Source organism: Aptenodytes patagonicus, chromosome 1 (genome assembly GCF_965638725.1).
Source record: "Aptenodytes patagonicus chromosome 1, bAptPat1.pri.cur, whole genome shotgun sequence".
NCBI classification, from domain to species: domain Eukaryota; kingdom Metazoa; phylum Chordata; class Aves; order Sphenisciformes; family Spheniscidae; genus Aptenodytes; species Aptenodytes patagonicus.
Window position 1 is genome coordinate 11,838,121 of NC_134949.1, and position 21,286 is coordinate 11,859,406.

At 38.6% G+C, this 21,286-nt stretch overlaps 1 protein-coding gene across 2 annotated transcripts in view; it reads right to left on the reverse strand.

The window, feature by feature from the left end:
* Window positions 1–15,628: 15,628 nt before the first annotated feature.
* LOC143172547 (guanine nucleotide-binding protein G(i) subunit alpha-1) overlaps window positions 15,629–21,286 on the reverse strand; it is a 37,842-nt gene continuing 32,184 nt past the window's right edge. The window contains exons 6-9 of one of the 2 annotated variants that reach the window (XM_076362238.1): window positions 20,737–20,866; window positions 19,334–19,487; window positions 17,565–17,779; window positions 15,629–17,463 (exon numbers count right to left, since the gene is read on the reverse strand). In XM_076362238.1, coding sequence (XP_076218353.1) covers window positions 17,589–17,779; window positions 19,334–19,487; window positions 20,737–20,866 — 475 coding nt within the window. In that variant the 3' untranslated portion in view covers window positions 15,629–17,463; window positions 17,565–17,588. Of the gene's footprint in view, window positions 17,780–19,333; window positions 19,488–20,736; window positions 20,867–21,286 lie in introns of both variants that reach the window. The other variant, XM_076362160.1, reaches the window with a different exon arrangement.

Consider the following 21,286-nt stretch of genomic DNA (forward strand, 5'->3'; position numbering starts at 1 on the left):
GATCCAACTGTTTTTTTGTTACTGAAGAACAAAGTTAAATAGACTACAATGGTGGATTTATATAATGCAATCAAGCACCAAAGCCTGGAAAGAACAATATAATCATCTTATGTTCTTTTTTTATTACCATTTTAATTTAAAAAAAAAAGTCAGAAAAATTGAGGTCACACCTTATTTTTCCAAACAGAATGATTCACATCTACAGTTATGAAGACATTAAAAAATTCAGACCATGCAATCGAGTCCTGTGGTAGAGATACAGACCAGCTTCAGAAGATTTGACTTCAGAAACCTCCAGCAGCAAACCTGCCCTTTTCCTTTTCTTCCCATGCCAATAGCATCTGTTCTGCTCTGCTCTATTATCTGCCATAAAATTCCTGACAGGAATTCTGCGCTATTTCACTGGATTTTTCTTCACCCCAGTCAGTTCTAAAACAATATTTCTTCAATCGAGACAAGGACAGAAGTTGCAGATCCTCAGATTTGCCGTTCTGGTATCACAGAGTACCAGAATCCACATCTCCATGTTAGCTTTCCTTGGATTTGGGAAATCCTAAGTATTCCATACTCTATAACTGCGTGGACTCGCTACCCTTGAGGGCACTAAGGCCATAGAAGGCCTTAAATACAACATCACCACCCATCCTTCTGCCTCAATCATAAACAATTCACCCCCAGATCCTTTATGTAAGACAAAATGCAGAAACAGCCCTGCTGCATTGCTTTGCTTTGATTGTGCTTGCTTGGGGCAGGAGGACGTGCCAACACAGGCTGCACTCTGGGGACGTATGGTATGGTTTGAAAGCAAGTGGCTGTTGGCACCTAGGAGACAGACATCACAAAATGCATATCATCCAGTACGGAAGAAGCCCCGATTACTATTCCACTCCCATCTTCCCTGCCCTCCACCTTCTTCCACAAGACCACTCCAAGCTCCTAAGGCTGCTTGTCCTCTATCAGGACAGCCTGCCCATGGTATGGATCCCAAACGTTGACCTCCTCAGGAGAAGGAACATCAGTAGATTTTCCTGCAGTGCCCACTCCAGGTATTTCGCCACCAGGAAGAGCAGCAGATCACATAGTCTCCGTCCCAGATCTGGCTGAGAAGCAGCAAGAGTAAGAGCAACTCCCAGCAGAAGAGGATGTCTTCCCAAAGGATGATGTGGCTATTGTGATTAATGATAGAGCAAATCCTTGCAACAGCACAAAGGAATCAATCCAATCCCTCCAGAGCAGGCAACAAGGAAAAAAGAGGGATGGACCATTAGCATCAAACACTTCCCACAGCAGAGCCAGACCAACACTCCCATCTCAACTGCTGTTTCCCATAGTTATAGGAAAGCTCATTCCAGGTTCTCACCTCTAGGTTACGACCAAAACAGAGAGATCATCCAGACTGAACACAGGGCACTGCCATCCACTCCCTCTCCACGCTGAAGGATGTTTAGCAGTAGTCAGTAAGTCATCTTGGTAAAGGCCCTTCTCCAAGAAGTCTTTTTTTGGTATGATCATCAAACTGAAGATTCTGACTAAAAACTCTGTTTTTGAGGTCCCAGTAAGCTAAGTACAGATATGGTAAACAGTGCGCGTCTTCAGACTAAAACAGTTCCTCACCACGAAAACATCTGAGAATTTAGCCTCACTTGTTCCCAGGCTGCCACATGCAATCCGGTGTGGGTCATCCAGCAGCAGGTTGATTGTAAAAATGTTGCAAACAAGAGAAGGAACAACAGAAAAACAGATTGTCTCATGGGCTGCATTTGAAAGAAGGTCATGGGTACCAAGAAAAGAGCATGTTATGTTTTCTAATCTGAGCCTCCAAATCCGGGAGACCCCACGGCAGGACACTTCTCTGGCCCCAGAGGAATAGCAGGTGTCAAGGAAGCAGCTGCCCTGGCAGAAGCCAAGTAGGCTGCCACCAAGACAGCTGGCAATCTCTTCCCAGTCTCCTCCCCACACACAGGCTGGCTGGATCCTTACCAAAATTGTAAAAATAAATCTTAAAAATTTGTTTGTTTCAATGTTTTGTTGGGAGCCTTTTCTGCTCCTACTCCTCTCCCAAACAGCAAGCTTTTTGCCAAGAAGGCAGCCCACATAGAAGGTTGATACAGAAATCCAGGCTGCTAGACAGGAGAGATATTATGGAGGAACACTTTATCTCCATAGATAAAAGGCTGGCAGCAGTAAGGAGGAATGCCCAGAAGCCTGTAGAGGTTTGGTGGTAGCTAAAGAGCAGCCTTCCAGCATACATGCCTGAGAGTTTTTCACAAAAATTTTCATAGTCCTGTAGAATATGGATGACCTTTATGAGGATTAAATGGTCTGAATAAAAAGCAACATACTGCTTATGCCTTGTATTATACAAGTGTCCTTATAAGTGCCCTTATACACTATAGGACATTTTGTGCATATAGCACACTTTCGCTATGGAGAAAACATCAGTGCTTCAGGGAAACAGAAATAATACAGATGAGTGCAACGTCTAGTTGTGCTAGAAGGGAGGCAGGGACATTTGGAGAAAGGCAGCCTGGGACAAGGCTGAGCCTGCTGACCCCCGCCCTGCCGAACAATTCACTGGGATATGCCACAGCTCACAGCTCTCTGTTCCCTGCACAGTGATTTCAAGCACTTTGCACTGCTGGCAGAAAGGCTGTCCCACAGCATCCTTCTCCTTAGTGAGGTGACAGAAAACACACTGCATGTCAACACTGAGGAGTTAGGACCCTCTCAAAGCAAGTGCACGAGCCTCTTGGTTTCCTGGTAGAGCTGAATGGTAACAAAGAGCATGGATTCATATACTGGTACCCTGGACGATGAGGTTTTCTTTGAGGAGAAGAAATGCATCTTCAGTGGAAAATAGCTGAGGTATAAAAGCCAATTTGTGATGTAAGCTGTTGCTGCAGAGACTCACAGAAACCACTGATCTTCCATAATGGTTCACGGGGCCTGTAAAATGATAGAATGATAATTATATTAGTTAACACAATTGTAATTGTATTATGAAAGCTGCATACAGGCATGTGTACTCCTTTTCAGCTGGGAGATCCCTGGTAACACCACCAGTACTGATTAACCTCAGGTATGCACCTGTTATGAGCCAAACTACACTGAAAGTGAAATACAGCATCACAAGCTTAGGCCACTAGCAGATGGTCGTCTTACTTTGAATTGATTCCTCACTGACCAGTGCAAGTGAAGGATTTCCAAGATCCAGAGGGCAATGGCAAGGCTCTCTTCCAGAGGAATGAGTTCCCAGGAGACTGTATGCCCCTTAGCAGAAATAAGAGCACTGGGCATGGTAACTGTAGACACATTGCTGCCTGCTTCTATACCAGTGATACACAGTGGCTGAGCATTTGTACATAGGCTCTTACATAGAGTGAATAGCATAAGGTGAGCCTACATTAGATTTAGTTTTGATCAGGAATGTGCTTCCAAAGCAAATTTCCCAGTCACCCTCACTGGTTCCCACTGTGGACAAGTCCTGCAACATCTGAACCAGGACTGCACCTACCACGTTCCAGCTGCTAAGGGGCACTTGGTCCAAAAGAGGAGATTACAGCTGGTTCAGAGTAAAATCCCCTGCAAAGCACAGAGCTAGGGCATTGCATCCTCAGCAACAGGCACTTTACTTCAGCAAATCTGTTTCTCTTGGTCTGCACTGCTCGCTAACAGGTATAGCCAAGGTGAGTGTGAGACAAGTGATCCACGAGCACAGGGAACACTGGAGACAGATTCCAGAAGAAGCAACAGTTTGTGCTGCAGTTGAACCATGGTACAGCCACTGTAGAGCACAGGAAGACAGAACAGTATGGTCACAAGCCAGTCTGCAACACCTGGGAGAAGGCCTTAGATGCACTCCATAATGCCTATTACAGTTAGCATAGACACAACCTTCCTCAGCTTCTTTCTATACTCAAGGTGTGTTTGCAGTGTTCTGTTTTTCTCTAATGGATATGAAAAGCATGTCAGGCTGGAACAGGTCTGGCAATTTCAGTTTCAGCTACAAACTGGTTTTAGTATCAGTTTTTATGAATCCTTGAAAAGAGGTTCGGGTTTATTTAATAGGATTGCTGACAGATCATATTGTAAACAGTTTTAGTACATAACATTTACTATCTTACAGCTGGATTTGAGAAGCACACAAAATGTGAAGAGAACCTATGGAATATATTTGTGAGAAGTTAATCCCACTCTGAAGTCAGCTATTTTTTATGGCAGAGAAAACATGATAAAACAGACTAATCTAAGATAACGTTCAGGTAAACATGCTTTCTAAAAGGACAAACATATCTTTTCCAAGAAAAAGGTTATATACCTAATTTCTAAAGTAGTGTTTTACCCTGTCTCTTTGGAAAGTTTAGACTACTTTTCTAACCTAGGCCTTTAAAGAAAGGCTCAGTACCTTTCCAGGCTATAAGGACAATTAAGTACTAAATAAATTGTCTGTATTACATCACCGCAGCCCAGAGAACCAGATCTCGGAAATGGCTGAGGGATAATAGTGCAGTTTTGGAGACATCCTAAAGAGTAAGGCTGAATACAATTATCTCATATTCACTTGTTCTGCCGCAGACTTCACATGCAACTTAGAGCAAGAAATTTTTTATAATGAATTAGGTATGCCAGGAAATGGTCTTTGAGAGATTCTACTGAAGTCAGTTTTGGCCTTTGTTTTCAGTAATAGAGCAATACCCCATGTCATTTCCATTAGCGGAAAAGAACTTCCAGTTTGTTCTTACAGAAGATATCTTAAACACAAGACAGCACATTACAATGTGCAAAGGGTCTGTTTTACAGGTACAAGAACCATCCTCGCCTGTACTGTACATGGTATTGTTTATATACACATACATAATAAATAAAAAGCAATTGAATTCAGAATAAAAGTGGGATTTTAAAGTATATAGTAGAACTACTTAGATTCATTAAAACATAGTATTAATACAGGAAGTCTTGTTGCTAGTTATTATATGTTGCTATTCTTTATGGCAGCATTTGGATCTAATTGCATCAGACTAAACACAGACCATCTCAAGTGCCCACTGGACACTAAATGTCTTGCTAAAATGTACTGCTACTAAACCATTATGTATCAGACAACATCCATTAAAAGTACTGCCATCTCAGAAGGTGATTGTTCACCTGACTTACTAGCCTGCATGGGGCTTTGTGGTCATCACAAGTCAGTCAGCATTATGTTAGCCGGTCATCCTCTAAGATTAGTGGAAGCAGAATCCAGTTGTGTGGGATAGACAATGTTGAACACAAAACTCCTGTCTATGTTGGCAGCAAAGCAATGAGCAGCACTGTCAGGTATGTTTTACTGTTGTATTCTAGTACCAGTAATTTTTCCTAGTGTCTTCAGAGAAATTCCCTACCTCTGATGCTGTTTTTTGAGGGATGAAGTGTGATAAGTGTTCTGATGTTTGTGGTTTTTTTCTAAAGAGGATTCATATCCCTCTCAAGACCAGGCTAATCTCTCAAGCTTATTTACTTCAGTAAAATCCTATCTGACCAGTAAATCATGATGTCATCTGCATGTGCTGCAGACTCCTTCGGCTGTGATTCACTTTGTGGAATGACTTATGTGTCCCGATTAACTGTGGGGAATTGAATCTTACCTATGTCTTATTTCCATGAAATGCTACTCCAGATAGTTCACCTCAAATGATCATCTGTGGAAACAAAGCCAAAAGCATTTTGCATTCTTGCTTACAGTGGGTAATTTGTCTAGGAAATGGGGCAACTTCCAATTCAGGATGCGTTTGTTTACTTTAGATGGGAAAGATTTAGAAAGTCTGGTTTTGACAGTCCTCTAAATCCTCCTGTACTATCACCGCTTCATCCCTAATTCAGCATGGTTTCATACTTAGCACTCCACTGCCTTGGATCAGACTGACCAGCTGTGACTACCACCATTAAAACAACAGCCAGTCAGGAGTTCTCTCTTTCCATCAGCAAGGTAACAGTGACTGAGAACTGCACTTTCAGAAGTACCAACCCCAATAAAGCCACACATGATATAGTTGATAGTCATGCACAAAGCACTTAAAAACACAGCACAGCAAGTGCTCAGAAACACATGCCAAAACCTCCTTTGATCATACATACGGCATGGAGTTAAGGAGTTGCATGGAAGACAGCCAGAGGCTGCGTGTATGTCCATATGATCATCATATGGAGACTGTTACAGAAGAGAGATCAACCCATAAGAATTATATATTGCTTTAAAAGGGCTTATTCTTTATCTTTCCATGTTGTGCAGATCTGACAAGTCTCTTTCCATCTGCCTCCTCTCCAGAAAATTAAAAATAGCATTCACAACAGAGACGTTAAAGTCTCATTTTTCAGCTATAACAAATCCCACAGCCACTGGCATCCCCAGCTGCTTCCTCTTCCCCAAGATCCACTCACTGCCTTTCCTGTTACCTCCCTCTGCTAATGAAAATCCCCCTAAATCAATGCATTGCTTGGCAAGTGCATTTATTGTAGCCATAGATAAATAACTAGAAGGGAAAAAAAACCTGTAAGTAGAAAAGTACACTGGCTCACATTAAACTACTCGGCTTTTACCAAAGTCTGTTTCATGAGCTAATGGCCCAAGTGAGGCTACAGAGAGATTTCAGGCAGCCTACACTAAAAAGTAATTTGAAAAAGCACTCAAACCTTCAAGTGGAGTCCAAAAAAAGAAAAAGAAAACATACATGACATTTCTAAATTGTGGAAGAAACATTTAATAATTGTGGTCCACAATAATCATTGTATCACCAAGACTGTAGGTACCTGTGGGTTTTTTTCCTCAATATTTTTAGCACAGCTGTAGTGCTACAGAACATGGAAAAGAGAGCAATAACAGAGAAGAAAAAAAAAAACACAGAAGGAAAAAAAAGCCATGAAATATTTAAACCCATAATAGGGCAATGAGAATAGAGCTGTAGAAGGATGGTTATTTGAGGCATTTTCCATATATTGCATAAGATCATGGCTCCGGAAGAGAGACAGAGTTATGATGGAACACTTTACAACAAAGACAGTATGACATTTTTTCAAAGCATTACAAACTACCAAGACCACAAAACTAACCACCTGCATCTCGAGCTGAAGAGCCTCCAATGAGCAGCAGCCAGCTGAGATCTAACGCAAAGATCAATTGAGCAAAACTATTCAAATACCCCACAGAAGTATTGGGTTCTGTCATTTGGCTTTTACTCCTCCATTATCTACAGACTTTGGCATTAGAAGCAAATTCATCCGTGCGACTCAAAACACATTTTGATTATGCTGTTTCACGACTGTTGTGCTCCGTGGCATGCCCTCCATGTTGTTTGACAGCAATAAAAAAAATAAATCAGATTTTAAAGATTAATAGATATAAGAAGGTAAATGGTGGTAGCTTCTCACCATATTTTTCATGTCATCTCTCTTTCAAAGAATTCAGCACAGTGGCAGAATGCAGCACCACTGGGCACCTACTTAGAATACAAGTGAAGAGCTGCGCTGATAGAATGGCTAACAAGTACCTTATTTTGGTATAATGAAAAGCTATAAACATCAATTTGCTATGCTTAAAGCACAGAAGCCTGTATAGACGTGTTAACTCCACAATTTTGCCTTCCAGAATACAGCTCATAAGAAAGATCTGCCTTAAAAGTCCAGCTTATACCTCCTGGGCCATTACCCACCTAAGAACATAAAAGTCCCCTAAGGAGTTAAGAGAGTTAAAGCCAAAGAAGAAAACTGACTTCCGAGGAATCTCTTTCTGAACCCAGTAGTCAAAGACTAATGGCTCTAGAGCAGAATGCTGGTTGGCAATAAGGCAAAGAAATGCTTTAGCAGTAGCCTTTAGTAAAAATCAAATCAGACAAGGGACAAATACCTTGCAAGGAAGCTGCATGCCTTCATTCAGAAATTTAAAGTGTTCTGCTGTCCAGTTAAACTCCTACAGTCCTGTTTCATGAGGGGATGGAGTGCACCCTCAGTAAGTTTGCAGATGACACCAAGTTGGGCGGGAGTGTTGATCTGCTCGAGGGTAGGAAGGCTCTGCAGAGGGACCTGGACAGGCTGGATCGATGGGCCCAGGCCAACTGGATGAGGTTCAACAAGGCCAAGTGCCGGGTCCTGCACTTGGGCCACAACAACCCCATGCAGCGCTACAGGCTTGGGGAAGAGTGGCTGGAAAGCTGCCTGTCGGAAAAGGACCTGGGGGTGTTGGTCGACAGCCGGCTGAACATGAGCCGGCAGTGTGCCCAGGCAGCCAAGAAGGCCAATGGCCTCCTGGCCTGTATCAGAAATAGTGTGGCCAGCAGGAGTAGGGAAGTGATCGTGCCCCTGTACTCGGCACTGGTGAGGCCGCACCTCGAATACTGTGTTCAGTTTTGGGCCCCTCACTACAAGAAGGACATTGAGGTGCTGGAGCGTGTCCAGAGAAGGGCAACGAGGCTGGTGAGGGGTCTGGAGAACAAGTCTTCTGAGGAGCGGCTGAGGGAACTGGGGTTGTTTAGCCTGGAGAAAAGGAGGCTGAGGGGAGACCTCATCGCTCTCTACAACCACCTGAAAGGAGGTTGTAGCGAGGTGGGTGTCAGTCTCTTCTCCCAAGGAACTAGTGATAGGACGAGAGGAAATGGCCTCAAGTTGCCCCAGGGGAGGTTTAGATTGGATGTGAGGAAAAATGTCTTTACTGAAAGAGTGGTTAAACCTTGGCACAGGCTGCCCAGGGAAGTGGTGGAGTCCCCATCCCTGGAAGTATTTAAAAGACGTGTAGATGAGGTGCTTAGAGACATGGTTTAGTGGTGGACTTGGCAGTGTTAGGTTAACAGTTGGACTCAATGATCAAGGGTCCTTTCCAACCTTAATGATTCTATTCTATTCATTGATGGCCTTTCCTCAATATGCTACCTGAATTCTTCCAGAATGAACACAGTATTCTGACTTTTGTCTATCTTTCCCTGGTCTAATAACATCAGGACTTAATGGAAGTCATCCATTAATTATTCTAGTCTGACCAGAAACAGCATGGAGGCAGAAAGTTTTTGGTATTTTAGCCTATGATAATGTATTTTTCTGTCTTTCATTCTGCATTTTTTTTTTAAAGTGTATTAAATTGTTTAGTAATCTACAAACCTTTCAAGTAATAGTTAAGCTTTGGGAATGGAAAATTTTGAAGCTTGTTGAGATGATTCAAACATTTTTTGGTAAAACACTCATTTCGTATTCTTTCCCCATCCATCCTACCAAACAGAAAATTAAAAAAAAAAAAAAAAAAGACTTTCCACTTTTAAACCCTTTTCACTTATAAATAGCTTTGCAATTCAAGATACACAAGGAGAAACGGAAACTGATGCAGTAAAGAATTGCAAGAATGAAGGACTAAAAAAAAACATGCATTGTACAGAAGGTCTCATCAGGCTGAATCCATCCAGCTCAACAAAGAAACAGCTAAAGGATTACTAGATCGGTCTTAAGTGAGCACTAAGTTTTTCCTGTTTGCTGGTAGTTAAAAAAAAAAAGATAAATTAATTTCAAATTGAATTAGACATTGTAAACTGTAATAGTTGGTAGAATAAGATGGTATAATAAGATGGTATCTGGAAAAAAGGTCTAAAAGGATGATTTTGTTACCATTCAAAGGTGAAGAGGAAGGACATAGCTGTAGTCTCACACAACATAATGCAGCCGGCTAGGGTGCTCCTTCTGGATAGAGGCAAATGAGTTCAGCATCTGCTTTGGTTCAGAGCAAGGATCTGAGTAAAGGTCTAACTCTGAGATCTTCTATTGAACTTATTTTACTTCGTACAAGATACACACATTTGTTGCAAAAGAATGAATGATTAGGATCGGTAACTGATACATACAGATTCTAGCCCTTGCAGAAATGAGAAGTCAGTATTATGTAAAGTGAAATATATTTAACAGGACAAGGTAAAAATAACCATTTCAGAGTATTTACTAGCCCATTCATCAGGGCACTTTTCTCAGAATTGAGCAGGCCAAATGTATTTCAAAAATCAGACTGAGTTTGAACCTTAGCATCCTAGTTGCCAGCTGAATAGCCTTGCAGCTGGATTACAGAAAATGCTACTACTACCATCATGCCCCTCAGTTCTGTATATAGTATGACAATAAGAAGTGCTCCAAAAACCTCACATAGATCTACTTCGTAAAGGAGTTTCTGAAATGCTGACATAATGTGATCATATGTATAAGTGTTATTGGAAGAATGCAAGCCTTGGTTACCTAATCTGCATAATTTTAATTTTGCAAATTAATTCCTTAGTGATCATGTCTTTCTTACTTCTTAGATGTACAAGTTTCATTGTGTTTTAAATAAACTGAACTACATTGCATTTGTCAAAGGCTAAGAAAACATACTCATTACCACAGGCCAGCTAATAGGCGATCACTTGACAAACTGTTTTAACTCACCTGAGATGCTGAACATTAAAGTGAGGCAAATTATCCCATTTCTAACAGAACTGATCATGTCTTTCTGAAGTCCTATTGAAAGTGATGAAACAGCTAACTCCTTTTAAAGCTTTCACTCAAAGTCAGTTTATGTAAACAACCCTTCTACAGCAGTTGTCACAGTTTGGCCTCAAAGGACGTTAACATATGCTCTGGTAGTTTAGGGTCCTATATTATTGATACTATTTTAATATTTCTTTCCTCTTCGTCAAGGATGTCAACTGTCAATGTACTGGATTAAAACATTAGAGCTATCAGGAAGCACTATCAGTTCTTTGCTGCTTCATTCTGCCTCTCTTACAGCCTATGGAAGCATTGTATTTCAGCACTGGTCTCAGGAAGGCTCGCACGGAGCACTTTGAGTGCTCCATTAATCTTCCTTTCACAGATTTACTGGGGAAAAAATGAAGTGAAATGAAATAGCTTGTCCCTATCTCTGCACTTTAATATTTAAACCACTATAAAATTCATTTAGCAGCCTCAGGATTTATCTTTTAGATCATCTTTGAGACTCTACAACACTAAAAATTCTGGGTTTGAAGAAAAAACTCATTCAAGACTAGCAAACTATTACTCTGCAGCTGTATTAGCATTTTATTCTTTCTGGCGTGGCTTTTAACTAGAAGATGATAGATCTTCAAGGGCTGAGAATCTGGATAGGACAAGATGCGTCAAGATTAAGTGTACAATATACCAACAACTTTCTCCTAGCAGCACCCAAATACATCATCTCTTCTTGTAAAATTGTATTATACCCTGAAAGCATTCGAATACAAACTTAAGATGTGAGAAAAGCAGCCGCCTCCCTCCCCCTCTCTCTCTCTTCACTCCTCTGGGGAGTGCTCCCTCTCTCCCCTCCAGAAGAATCAGGGAGCCTCTTGCCTACTTCTTTTTACTGAGTAGCTCACAACCCTTGTCCTCAGAATTTGTAAGATCAGGCTGCCTGGGCCTTTAATACACAAACATCTAACAGCCTCACCTGGGAAAGGGCTAAGTAGCTGAGCAACTGCACATACCTCACTGTATCTCCTCACAATTAGAGCTCCAGATAACAAAAACATACAAGAACATACCAAAAAACCCAACTTTATGCCACATCACTCTCCCAAAGTTGCTTTCTTCAAATGTTGGACACAGCTGTAAAGTTCATCACATAGTATTCTCTTTAAAGCTTTCCTAGAACATCAGTCTCATATGCCTGACTGACTACAAACATCTTGAAAGTGTTTTTTGTCTCAGTAATGATATAGTTTATGACTTTCTTCTATCCCTTAAATAGAGTCAGAAGGCCAAAGACTGAGAATTTTATAATGAATTAAATTATAAGTAGAAAAACAAGGCGAACTAACAACATTTAAGCCAAACTAACATAACTTGGCTATGAAATATACTGGCAGAATCTATAAGCAACAACTTCAGAATTTGATCAAATGTACTCAAATCTCCACGTGCAGTATCTAACAAATTAAGACTTTTTTTACAATAACATTTCTAGAAGTATGAAGGATTAAAAGCATATTTTTGTTAAAGATTAAAAATAGAAAGATCGTCATTAGAAACTGGATGTGATGAACTATCCTTGCTGACTTACAGATATCTTAAGACATAATACACAGGACAAAATCACATCTTGAACACATGTTCAAATAAGTTTGCTACAATAAAGTCACTGAATATAACTTGGATATGCTTTTTCTGGTGGTTGTTCAGTTTTATATTCTAAATTATGCAGTTGATAACTTCTAGGTTTTATTTATTTTAATAAATCCACCAATAATTCTTATTAAAAAAATACAAGCTTTGGCAATTTACACCAAGTGACAGTTAATACTATTCTCATTGGAAAGTTTTCTTCATTTTAATAACAAAGCTCTCAATGAAAGTTACGACAAAGTATTTTAAGTTTGTGATTTATGGAATCAAAACAGGAATAGCTGCATCTTTGTTTTAATCTACCAAAAGAATCCTGGCATACACAACAATATTAGCCTTTTTCAATCAGAACTATTTAACATTCTCAGGATGACTTAGTTTCACAGGATTTTTAGAATAGATTTTGCGGGTTTTTTGAATCTACATTGTAAGAGAATCACTACATTGGAACAGACGAAGAGTGAGAATTTGTGACTACACTTCAGCATATTTTTTTTTTTTTCTCTCAGAGTAAGACGTTATGGTTCCTGAGGTAAATTGTTACACCTTTGAGCTTATGTGCAAAACTGATGAATTATTCATTTGTTTTAGTTTAGATGACTGCTACTTATTTTGACAAATGGCCAAACCCTTCTGGAAGTATCTTGGTATCTATTTGAAATGTGTCTCCCACTCAGCCATTTGTACTGTACAGTTTCAAAGTGCACTCTGATTTTGTAGAAACAAGGACACTTGTTTGCAAGAAGTATCTGAGATGTGCTGTGTCATACTGTAAGGACTTCCGATCAGACTGTGTACCACTCTGGCACTGTAAGCTACATAACTGAAAAGCTTCACCTGCTCAAGTTCCTGGTTTCCTAGGCTTTTCTTCATGCTTTTCAATATAAACACATGCAGTTTTAAGTACACTTATTTATTCTCTAGTCAGTCTGCATATTCTTACATTACCATAATAATAAATAATAATAATAATAATAATCCTCTTACATAACATAGACATCTGCATGTTCTTTATCTGCAAAAGAAATTAAAGATCAGCATATTCCACAGGATTCAAGATACCCATTCCTTAGATGTCTACACAATAGCACAACCTGTGAGTGGCAAAGCACAGTAACAACACCTCTTCCCAAACTGCTCTATTAGTGGAGGGACAGAAAAGGAAGGAGAATAAAGAAGTTTACTGGGAACAGCTCGTTCTGTGAAGCTGCAGTGACTTCCGCTGACAGCATATTTGGTCTTAAACATCTTTTGTTACATTGCAATTAAAAACAGAGTCAAATTTCAGATAGCACATTCTGATCAGTACATCCTTGCATACGTACATCTTTCTTCTGTAACAGCTGCTCTGAAATTCCTTTCAGAGTTGAGGCATTGTACTACAGAAATATAGTTCTACTATAGAACTGTATTTCTACACTGTGTGCTCAACTCTTCTCCTTCCTAAAATCCAGAAGGGACTATGACCAAAAATGGTATAGCATTACACTATCCCATATGGATCTCAACCCATTGACTGCACTTTAAAAAATAATCTGAATTATGCCTTAGTCCAAGCAAATTATTACCAAAACTAAACTACTCAATAAACCCTGATCTCTGTTGTGTCAGGTAACAGTCATAAAGCCTTCCCACTACCACAAAAAAGAAACCATATGCAGAACAAACCAACCAGAAACGCCTTATGTGGAACCACGACCAACTTTGAAAAGCACTGCTCCTAAATATGCTACAGATGAAAAGCTTGATAAATGCATTTTAAGTCAGCCATTTTTAAACACAGAATATTTTCATGACTTGGAAACATAACTGATTGAAATGCTGCTCCTAGCTTCCTCTATGTCAATGGAGTTCTTGCAAAGAAGCTGCCGAGACAGAGCTGGAAATGGTTTTCTTGCACCTATGCAACTGAAATTTTAATATTCCTGTTCTTCAGAGTCCAAAAAACCTAAATTTTTGCAAAAACTACAGGCATCAATATAGCTAATGACTGGTAATTAAGTTACTCTTTCACCAGTCTCATCTTCCTCATTCATAGCCTGTGAGTGCACTCTCTCACAGGCTATGAATTATTCGAGGATGAGCTGCTTTCAGCCTCTTGTTGCACCTTCTACACTTTATTCAAAATGAAATAGCCAAGGATTTGAAGTTTACAACCCTGGCATTACTCTTTGACTCACAGGCTCTTAATTATTAATGTGACGTATAACAACTTCAAGAGACATCCACACAGTAGGATAGCCAGTATCTTGGTAGGGTTTCCTTTTTGCTTGATTTGGAACAGAAACTTATCCTTTCATTTTCCCCAATTCTAAATGCATACTAGCCATCACGCTGTTCAGCATGCTGCAGACTGATCTCTTTTGCCCCCTAAGGTTTTATGTAGAATTTAAATCGTGAAGCTGCTAATTGTGTACATGGAAACAGAAATTGCAATCCAGCAAATGCTACTCTGTTCCCATGCTATGATCCTGGACCCTGTTTTAATTACTAAGAGGTTACTACATTTAACATCAAACTTCCTCCAAATTCAATAGGTAGCATCATGAAGCCAACTACTAAACTTTCCAAACCACACTTCCTCCCAGTTAAGCCCCTTAAAAATAACTACGTTTAGTGATGGCTGCATTGTACTGAGAGACTTCAACCACAGACAATATAGCATATTGTCACAATATAGCATGTGGTCACAAGACCACAGGGGCTGGAGAAGCCTCCATAAGGTTATAATTCCCTACATATATTAAATTTAGAATATTTAAAATAATCTGAAGGAATATCTAAGCTAGTAGAGGGAGTTTCCTTGTGTAAGGCTAGAAAAAGCAGTTTGCGTGGATACTTTGCCTGAAGAAATGAGAGGAATGGAGAACTGGAAGAGAATGGAGGCTCAGATTGCTGAGGGACAAGACTGTCCTCCTCAGACAGTGGCAGACCTGCAGGATTTCCTCCATTTTCTGCAGTGCTCTGACTGAGAAGCAGCCTCCTGACAGAACAGAGGTGGAGTGGAGCCTTATTACAACTGCACTGAAAACTAAGCGTGTGGCTCCCACAATTGCACGTAAATCCTCTTGTAGCTTTTCCTAGAGCAGTGGCCTAGGCTGAAAACTTTCATCTCAGGTCAAAGATTGATCAATCAGTACAGAGCATCTATAAGGAAACATACCTGCTGTCCACTCATCGAGTCAGAAAAGACAAGCTCATCTGCCTGGATGAGCAAGCAAAAGTATTTCACAATTTCGTTCTGTGTTAAGATGTAAATACTTCAGAAAACACCAGTTATGAAATTCCAAAAATTCTCCAAGTGAAGGTGTTAGGAAAAAGGAAAAATGTTTAGGAATTAATCAATAATCATCAATTTATGCTCATTTTAATTTTACTGTTTCCTGCATAAAGTTTTTGAATTTACTCTTGACTTCGTATCTTCTCATTTTTACTATCTAGTTATCTCCACAGGATGGATGCAAAAAGATTTCCATCAGCACATTTAATGAAAAACATTTCTTTCAAGCAAGGCACAAAATTTAGATTTATTTTTTATGTAATTTGATTAATCCCAATTTTTGTTTTACATTAAGTACAAAAACCAACTTGAACGTAGGTGTAAATACAATTTCCACAAAGTAGTTCAATGAGATTTAAAATCAGGTATGTATCCAGAACTGTAAAGCACAATTAAAAGCAGCCCAGGATATACAGATTGCTTACCAAAACTGCTGAAAGAGCTCATAATGTATGAATATATTTAACAACCTCCAGTAATAAGTTATCTCCTTTCTAATATTTCATTTGAAACACACTTAGCAATTCTGTACCTAACAAAGGAAGCATTAAAGAATGAGAAGTGCAGATAAATTTTACTCAAGCTATCTGAGGCCTAAATGAAACACATACACAATCAAAAATTAAATAACAGAACAATGACTTAAATATTTTGGTTGAACGTTTCTCAGAACATAAATGCTAAGATAATATAGAAAAATAGCAACAGGTTCAAAGACTTATTTACTTCTCAAAGAACTTATCGTGTACTGTAGCTGCCTGAAATATTTTAACAATTATAGAAAATCATACTTCCAAGTTTGGTACGTTCATATTTTCCAGATGACACACATTTAAGACAACCATCCATGAACTTATTTACAAATAGGAGCTTATTCATTTTAAAATCTGTATAAAAAAAATCAGTTTTGGCACTACCCATAAGGCAATGAATGATACGTACCTAAGATAGCAAATCACATAATGAAAGCATAACCAAAAGAAAATCATATTCCTGAACTTATTATTTAAAGAAACTGAGAGACTTTAATTGTCATTAAAGAGGAAATTAAAGAATCAGCATTTGCAAGTCTCTAAAACACCCTATCCAAAATACTGAAGATTCTTTTTATATGGAACAGGAAATTGCTTTAATCTGTGAAGCCCCTGTGCAATTCTTGTGGGAAAACCTGGTATTCCTATGGTTATTAAATTATCAAACTAGTTTTATTACCAGAAAATAGCAAAAAGTTTAAGGAGAATGTGATTTTACTTCTTAAGCAAGCAGAAAAAAAAAATACTCTGAAGTCTAGACTTTGCTAACGGTCTATAAAACAAAACCTAAAGGTAATTTTGCCATTCACTTCACTGAGTAAAGACCACAGTTTCAAACTTTTTTTTCATTGATATGAATGGTTTTAACAACTTTCATTTTGCATTTCCATCAGCTTCAATGATAGTTGAACCTTAAAATTCAATTTCTCAGTGTTGCCACATTTGCACTGCCAAGACTACAAGCCCAGATTTCATAAACTGTGGATTTCATTTAAATTTTAAAAATAATCTTTGCACTTATCTTAAATTTATAAAGAGATTTTTTTCAAAACTTAAGGCAAAAAACAAGTTTTATTGGTTATGTTTCTTTAAATCTGAGCAGGTGTACAAGGCTGTTTAAATATCAAAAAAGCTAACGCCATATACAGTATTACCAAAAGTAAAGAATAAGGCAGCATGCACCCTTAAGATGAAAAGAAAATTTAATTTTACAAGATGTTTAAATAATCCAAAGGCAAAAAGTGTTTGTTTCCTCTAAGAGTATCTTCATAAAACATGGAAATTTTAGAGGACATCAAGTTACTAAAATATTCCGTTCAACGTTTATACAAATACATTACTACAATTATAAGTTTACATACAATCAACTGACATCTCAGTGTTAACTAATTACTTAAATTTACAAGACAAACATAAATAAAGCTGTTAAAACAGGCAAGTACAGTACTGATCTATCATTCAGCACAATGTATTTTGTATTTCTTTCACCTTGAAAAGAATCAGATTAGAATTGTGCGAAGTCATTCACCAAACCTAGAAATAAAATAAAAGAGAATTAAGTATACCTATGCGGGTTTTACACAGCATGGGCATATTCCAAATGCCTAAGTCCTGTTTTCAGGCATGTAATTTACCATTTAACCACCTTTCGTCTGTTCTCAGAAGAGGCCACAGTCTTTAAGGTTATTTTTAATAATGACATCAGTTACAGCATCGAAAACAAACTGCACATTTTTTGTGTCTGTGGCACATGTGAAGTGAGTGTAGATTTCCTTCGTGTCTTTTCTCTTGTTCAGATCTTCAAACTGACATTGAATGTAAGCAGCTGCTTCTTCGTAAGTGTTTGATCCTAGAAGGAGAAAATTGCTCAGTAAGCAGGTTTCAAACTCAGAAAGAACAAGATGCATACTGTATCTCTGAAGGAAGTGGTTCTTTGGAAATAGTTAATGTAAACCTGAAGAGGAGTAACTCCACAGCCATTGCTTTAAGATACCATAAATAAATCTTGAAGGAAACCTTTTGGACACATTTTTAAGAATAAAAACTACAGACTCAATTCAATTCCAGCTGCAGGAAGAGTCTTTCTATTTACTTCAGTGGCAGACGGAATAAGTCATTAATCATAGAATCATAGAACAGTTTGGGTTGGAAGGGACCTCTAAAGGTCATCTAGCCCAACCCCCCTGCCGTGGGCAGGGACATCTTCAACCAGATCAGGTTGCTCAGAGCCCCGTCCAACCTGACCTGGAATGTTTCCAGGGGTGGGGCATCCACCACCTCTCTGGGCAACCTGTGCCAGTGTTTCACCACCCTCAGCGTAAAAAATTTCTTCCTTATATCTAGTCTGTATCTACCCTCTTTTAGTTTAAGACCATTACCCCTTGTCCTATCACAACAGGCCCTGCTAAAAAGTTTGCCGCCATCTTTTTTATAAGCCCCCTTTAAGTACTGAAAGGCTGCAAGAAGGTCTCCCTGAAGCCTTCTCTTCTCCAGGCTGAACAACCCCAACTCTCTCAGCCTTTCTTCACAGGTGAGCTGTTCCATCCCCCTGATCATTTTTGTGTCCCTCTTCTGGACCTACTCCAACAGGTCTGTGTCTTTCCTGTGCTGAGGACTCCACAGCTGGACGCAGTACTCCACGTGGGGTCTCACCAGAGTCAAGTAGAAGGGCAAAATCATCTCCCTTGACTTGCTGGCCACGCTTCTCTTTATGAAGCCCAGGATACAGTTGGCTTTCTGGGCTGCAAGCATCACTGTTCCCTAGATTAGGATATTTTGTTTCCTTCATTCAAGTTACTCACTTTCAATATTTATGTTTTTTAAAAGGTTTGGGGTTTTCCCAAACTCAATTAAAGACATTTGGCATATATATTTCGCCTAAGCTTTTTACTTCTCGCGTGCTATTTTCTGTACAATGGAATAGTCTGAAGTTACAATGAAAATGGTACATAAAAAGGCTAAGGCTTGTTAAATGAAGTCATCCTCTTTTGCTATGTATTTCCTGAATAAGCCACCTACTTCTAACATGTATGTACACTACCTGTTCAAATAAATGCTCATGTATCCTCAGGGATTCCTGCTAGTGAAAAAAAAAAATCACATCTAAGTTCAAAAATAGGAGGACATCAGAAAAAAGAATGGGCTAAATAAATTAGGCTGAAAAGAGTTGCAGCAGTAACATGTAAATGCTGTCAGTGGACCAGCATTATTTCACCTGGTTAAAAAGATGAATCTGACTTAGCACTATTTTATTTGTGATCCCTAAAAACAACCCCCCCATCTTAAACTTCATTTAATTTAAATATTTTAGATACCTAGAGTTATTAAACTCCTCCTGATTTGTGCATCAAAAATGAGGTAATTTAACCGAAAATTACTTGACATTTGCGCCCCCCTCCAATACCTGCATATTCAGGGTAGCAAATAGTGAGAGGACTCCTTTTGATTTTTTCTTCAAAAAGATCTTTCTTGTTCAGGAAGAGAATAATAGAAGTGTCTGTGAACCATTTATTGTTGCAGATACTGTCAAACAATTTCATGCTTTCATGCATCCGATTCTGTAATTAAAAAAAACCACCTTGTTGTATTTTATCAGACTTCAGCAGTAACATCAGGGTACATACTTTTGATTAGTTACAAATGAACCAGGTAAGTTAGAAAACTAAGTTTCTAGCATACCGAATCACATTTTACCACAGGGAAATACAGAGAGACCAAGACTACTACGAAGAACACTTTCATGAGTAGGGTTTAAGCAACTACTTTTTCCTATTTTTTTTTCCTCATTTCCAGGCTTAAGCTGTTTAATATTTTAGAAATTTTTGGTGTGTTTTGACATTTTGCAGTACAGATATTCTACAACAGTTGCTGAGTTACCTGAACTTGTCTTATACTGATTAGATCTTCTGGAAATTGAGAATTAAATTCTGCACCTAGCTGAGGTTCCAGCATAAGGGGGGGGAAAAAAAAAAAAAATAGTTCTATACAACTAGAGAATCAAGTGAGCAGGTTTTTTCCCCTCTTACCCTAATTTTTAATTCTGTAGAAAAAAGTTATCCAATATGTAAGTACTTTGGCCAAGCTCCAGTCATTTAAGTAGCAGGATGCTAGCTATGACCTTCTTTGACTACATTTGACTTGAAAGGTTTTTTTTTCTCTTTCCTCCCCAAACTGTATTTTATAAGTAGTTGCAGAACATGAGGAAGAGCACAGAAGTTTGTTAATGATTCACACACAATAGATAAGCATCACTTTAGACCACTCGGATAGTAAAAAGCATGCACTCTGTGCATACTGATATGGAAGGAGTCACATCTTGAAAGAGGAGAAAGGAGTGGAGGGGGTTGGAAGAAAGAAGAAAGAAAAAATCTGGAACTAAGGGAAGAGATCAGAGAAACATTTAAGAAGAAACAAAAACTGAAGACTGAGGAAGGGGAGGAAAATAAAACGTGGTAAAGTAGAAACAGGTAAGTCAAGCAATTTCATATTATATACTTCTAGCATCCATAAAGAGACGAAAATGTGTATTACTGACAATCTATCCTCATTAATTTATGCGTCCTTTAAAACATGAAAGACTGTCGCTGAAAAGAATACTTGTCTCATAGTATTCCTTCTGAGAATATGAGGAAATACTTTGAAACCTGAAAGCATGAATTCTATCACCATTTCTCTGAGACCATTTACACAAAACCCATAAATTTTATAAAGCAGTAATACTCTAAAAAATGTATTTATAGCTTTCCTTTCGAACTTATTTAGTTTCTACCCAACAACTATTTCTTGCTTCAAGATTAATGTACTTGCCATTTCCTCATCTTCAGCCAAGACCAAGTCATAATCACTTAATGCCACACAAAAAATAATCGCTGTAACACCCTCAAAACAATGAATCCACTTCTTCCGCTCTGATCTTTGGCCTCCAACGTCAAACATTCTGCAAAACAGAAGTGCAAAGCAGAGAATGAACTTCGGAATTTCTAGCTTTCTGAATGTTAACCAGTAAGATCTGAAAGTATCAGCGGTGTGAGTCTGATCACAAAATTTTAAAAAAAGGCATAAAAATCTGCAACATTTATTACTATTTAATGTCTCAGTATAAAAAAAATTTCAATAAAGCCTTAAAAGTCTTCCTATACAACATTTTAAAACATGAGAAAGTGTGAGATGAAAGCTAAACAGAACTGATTATTTACAAAATAATTTGTACTATATTTCATTAACAAAGTTAATTGTAATCTATAAAAAAATAAAAATACACAGACTTAGCTTTACTAAGTGTAAACTAAGTGAAAGTGTTATTCAACTTCTAGCCCAAATGAAGAAAGTCTAAAATAATAAAAAGGTATTGATCAAC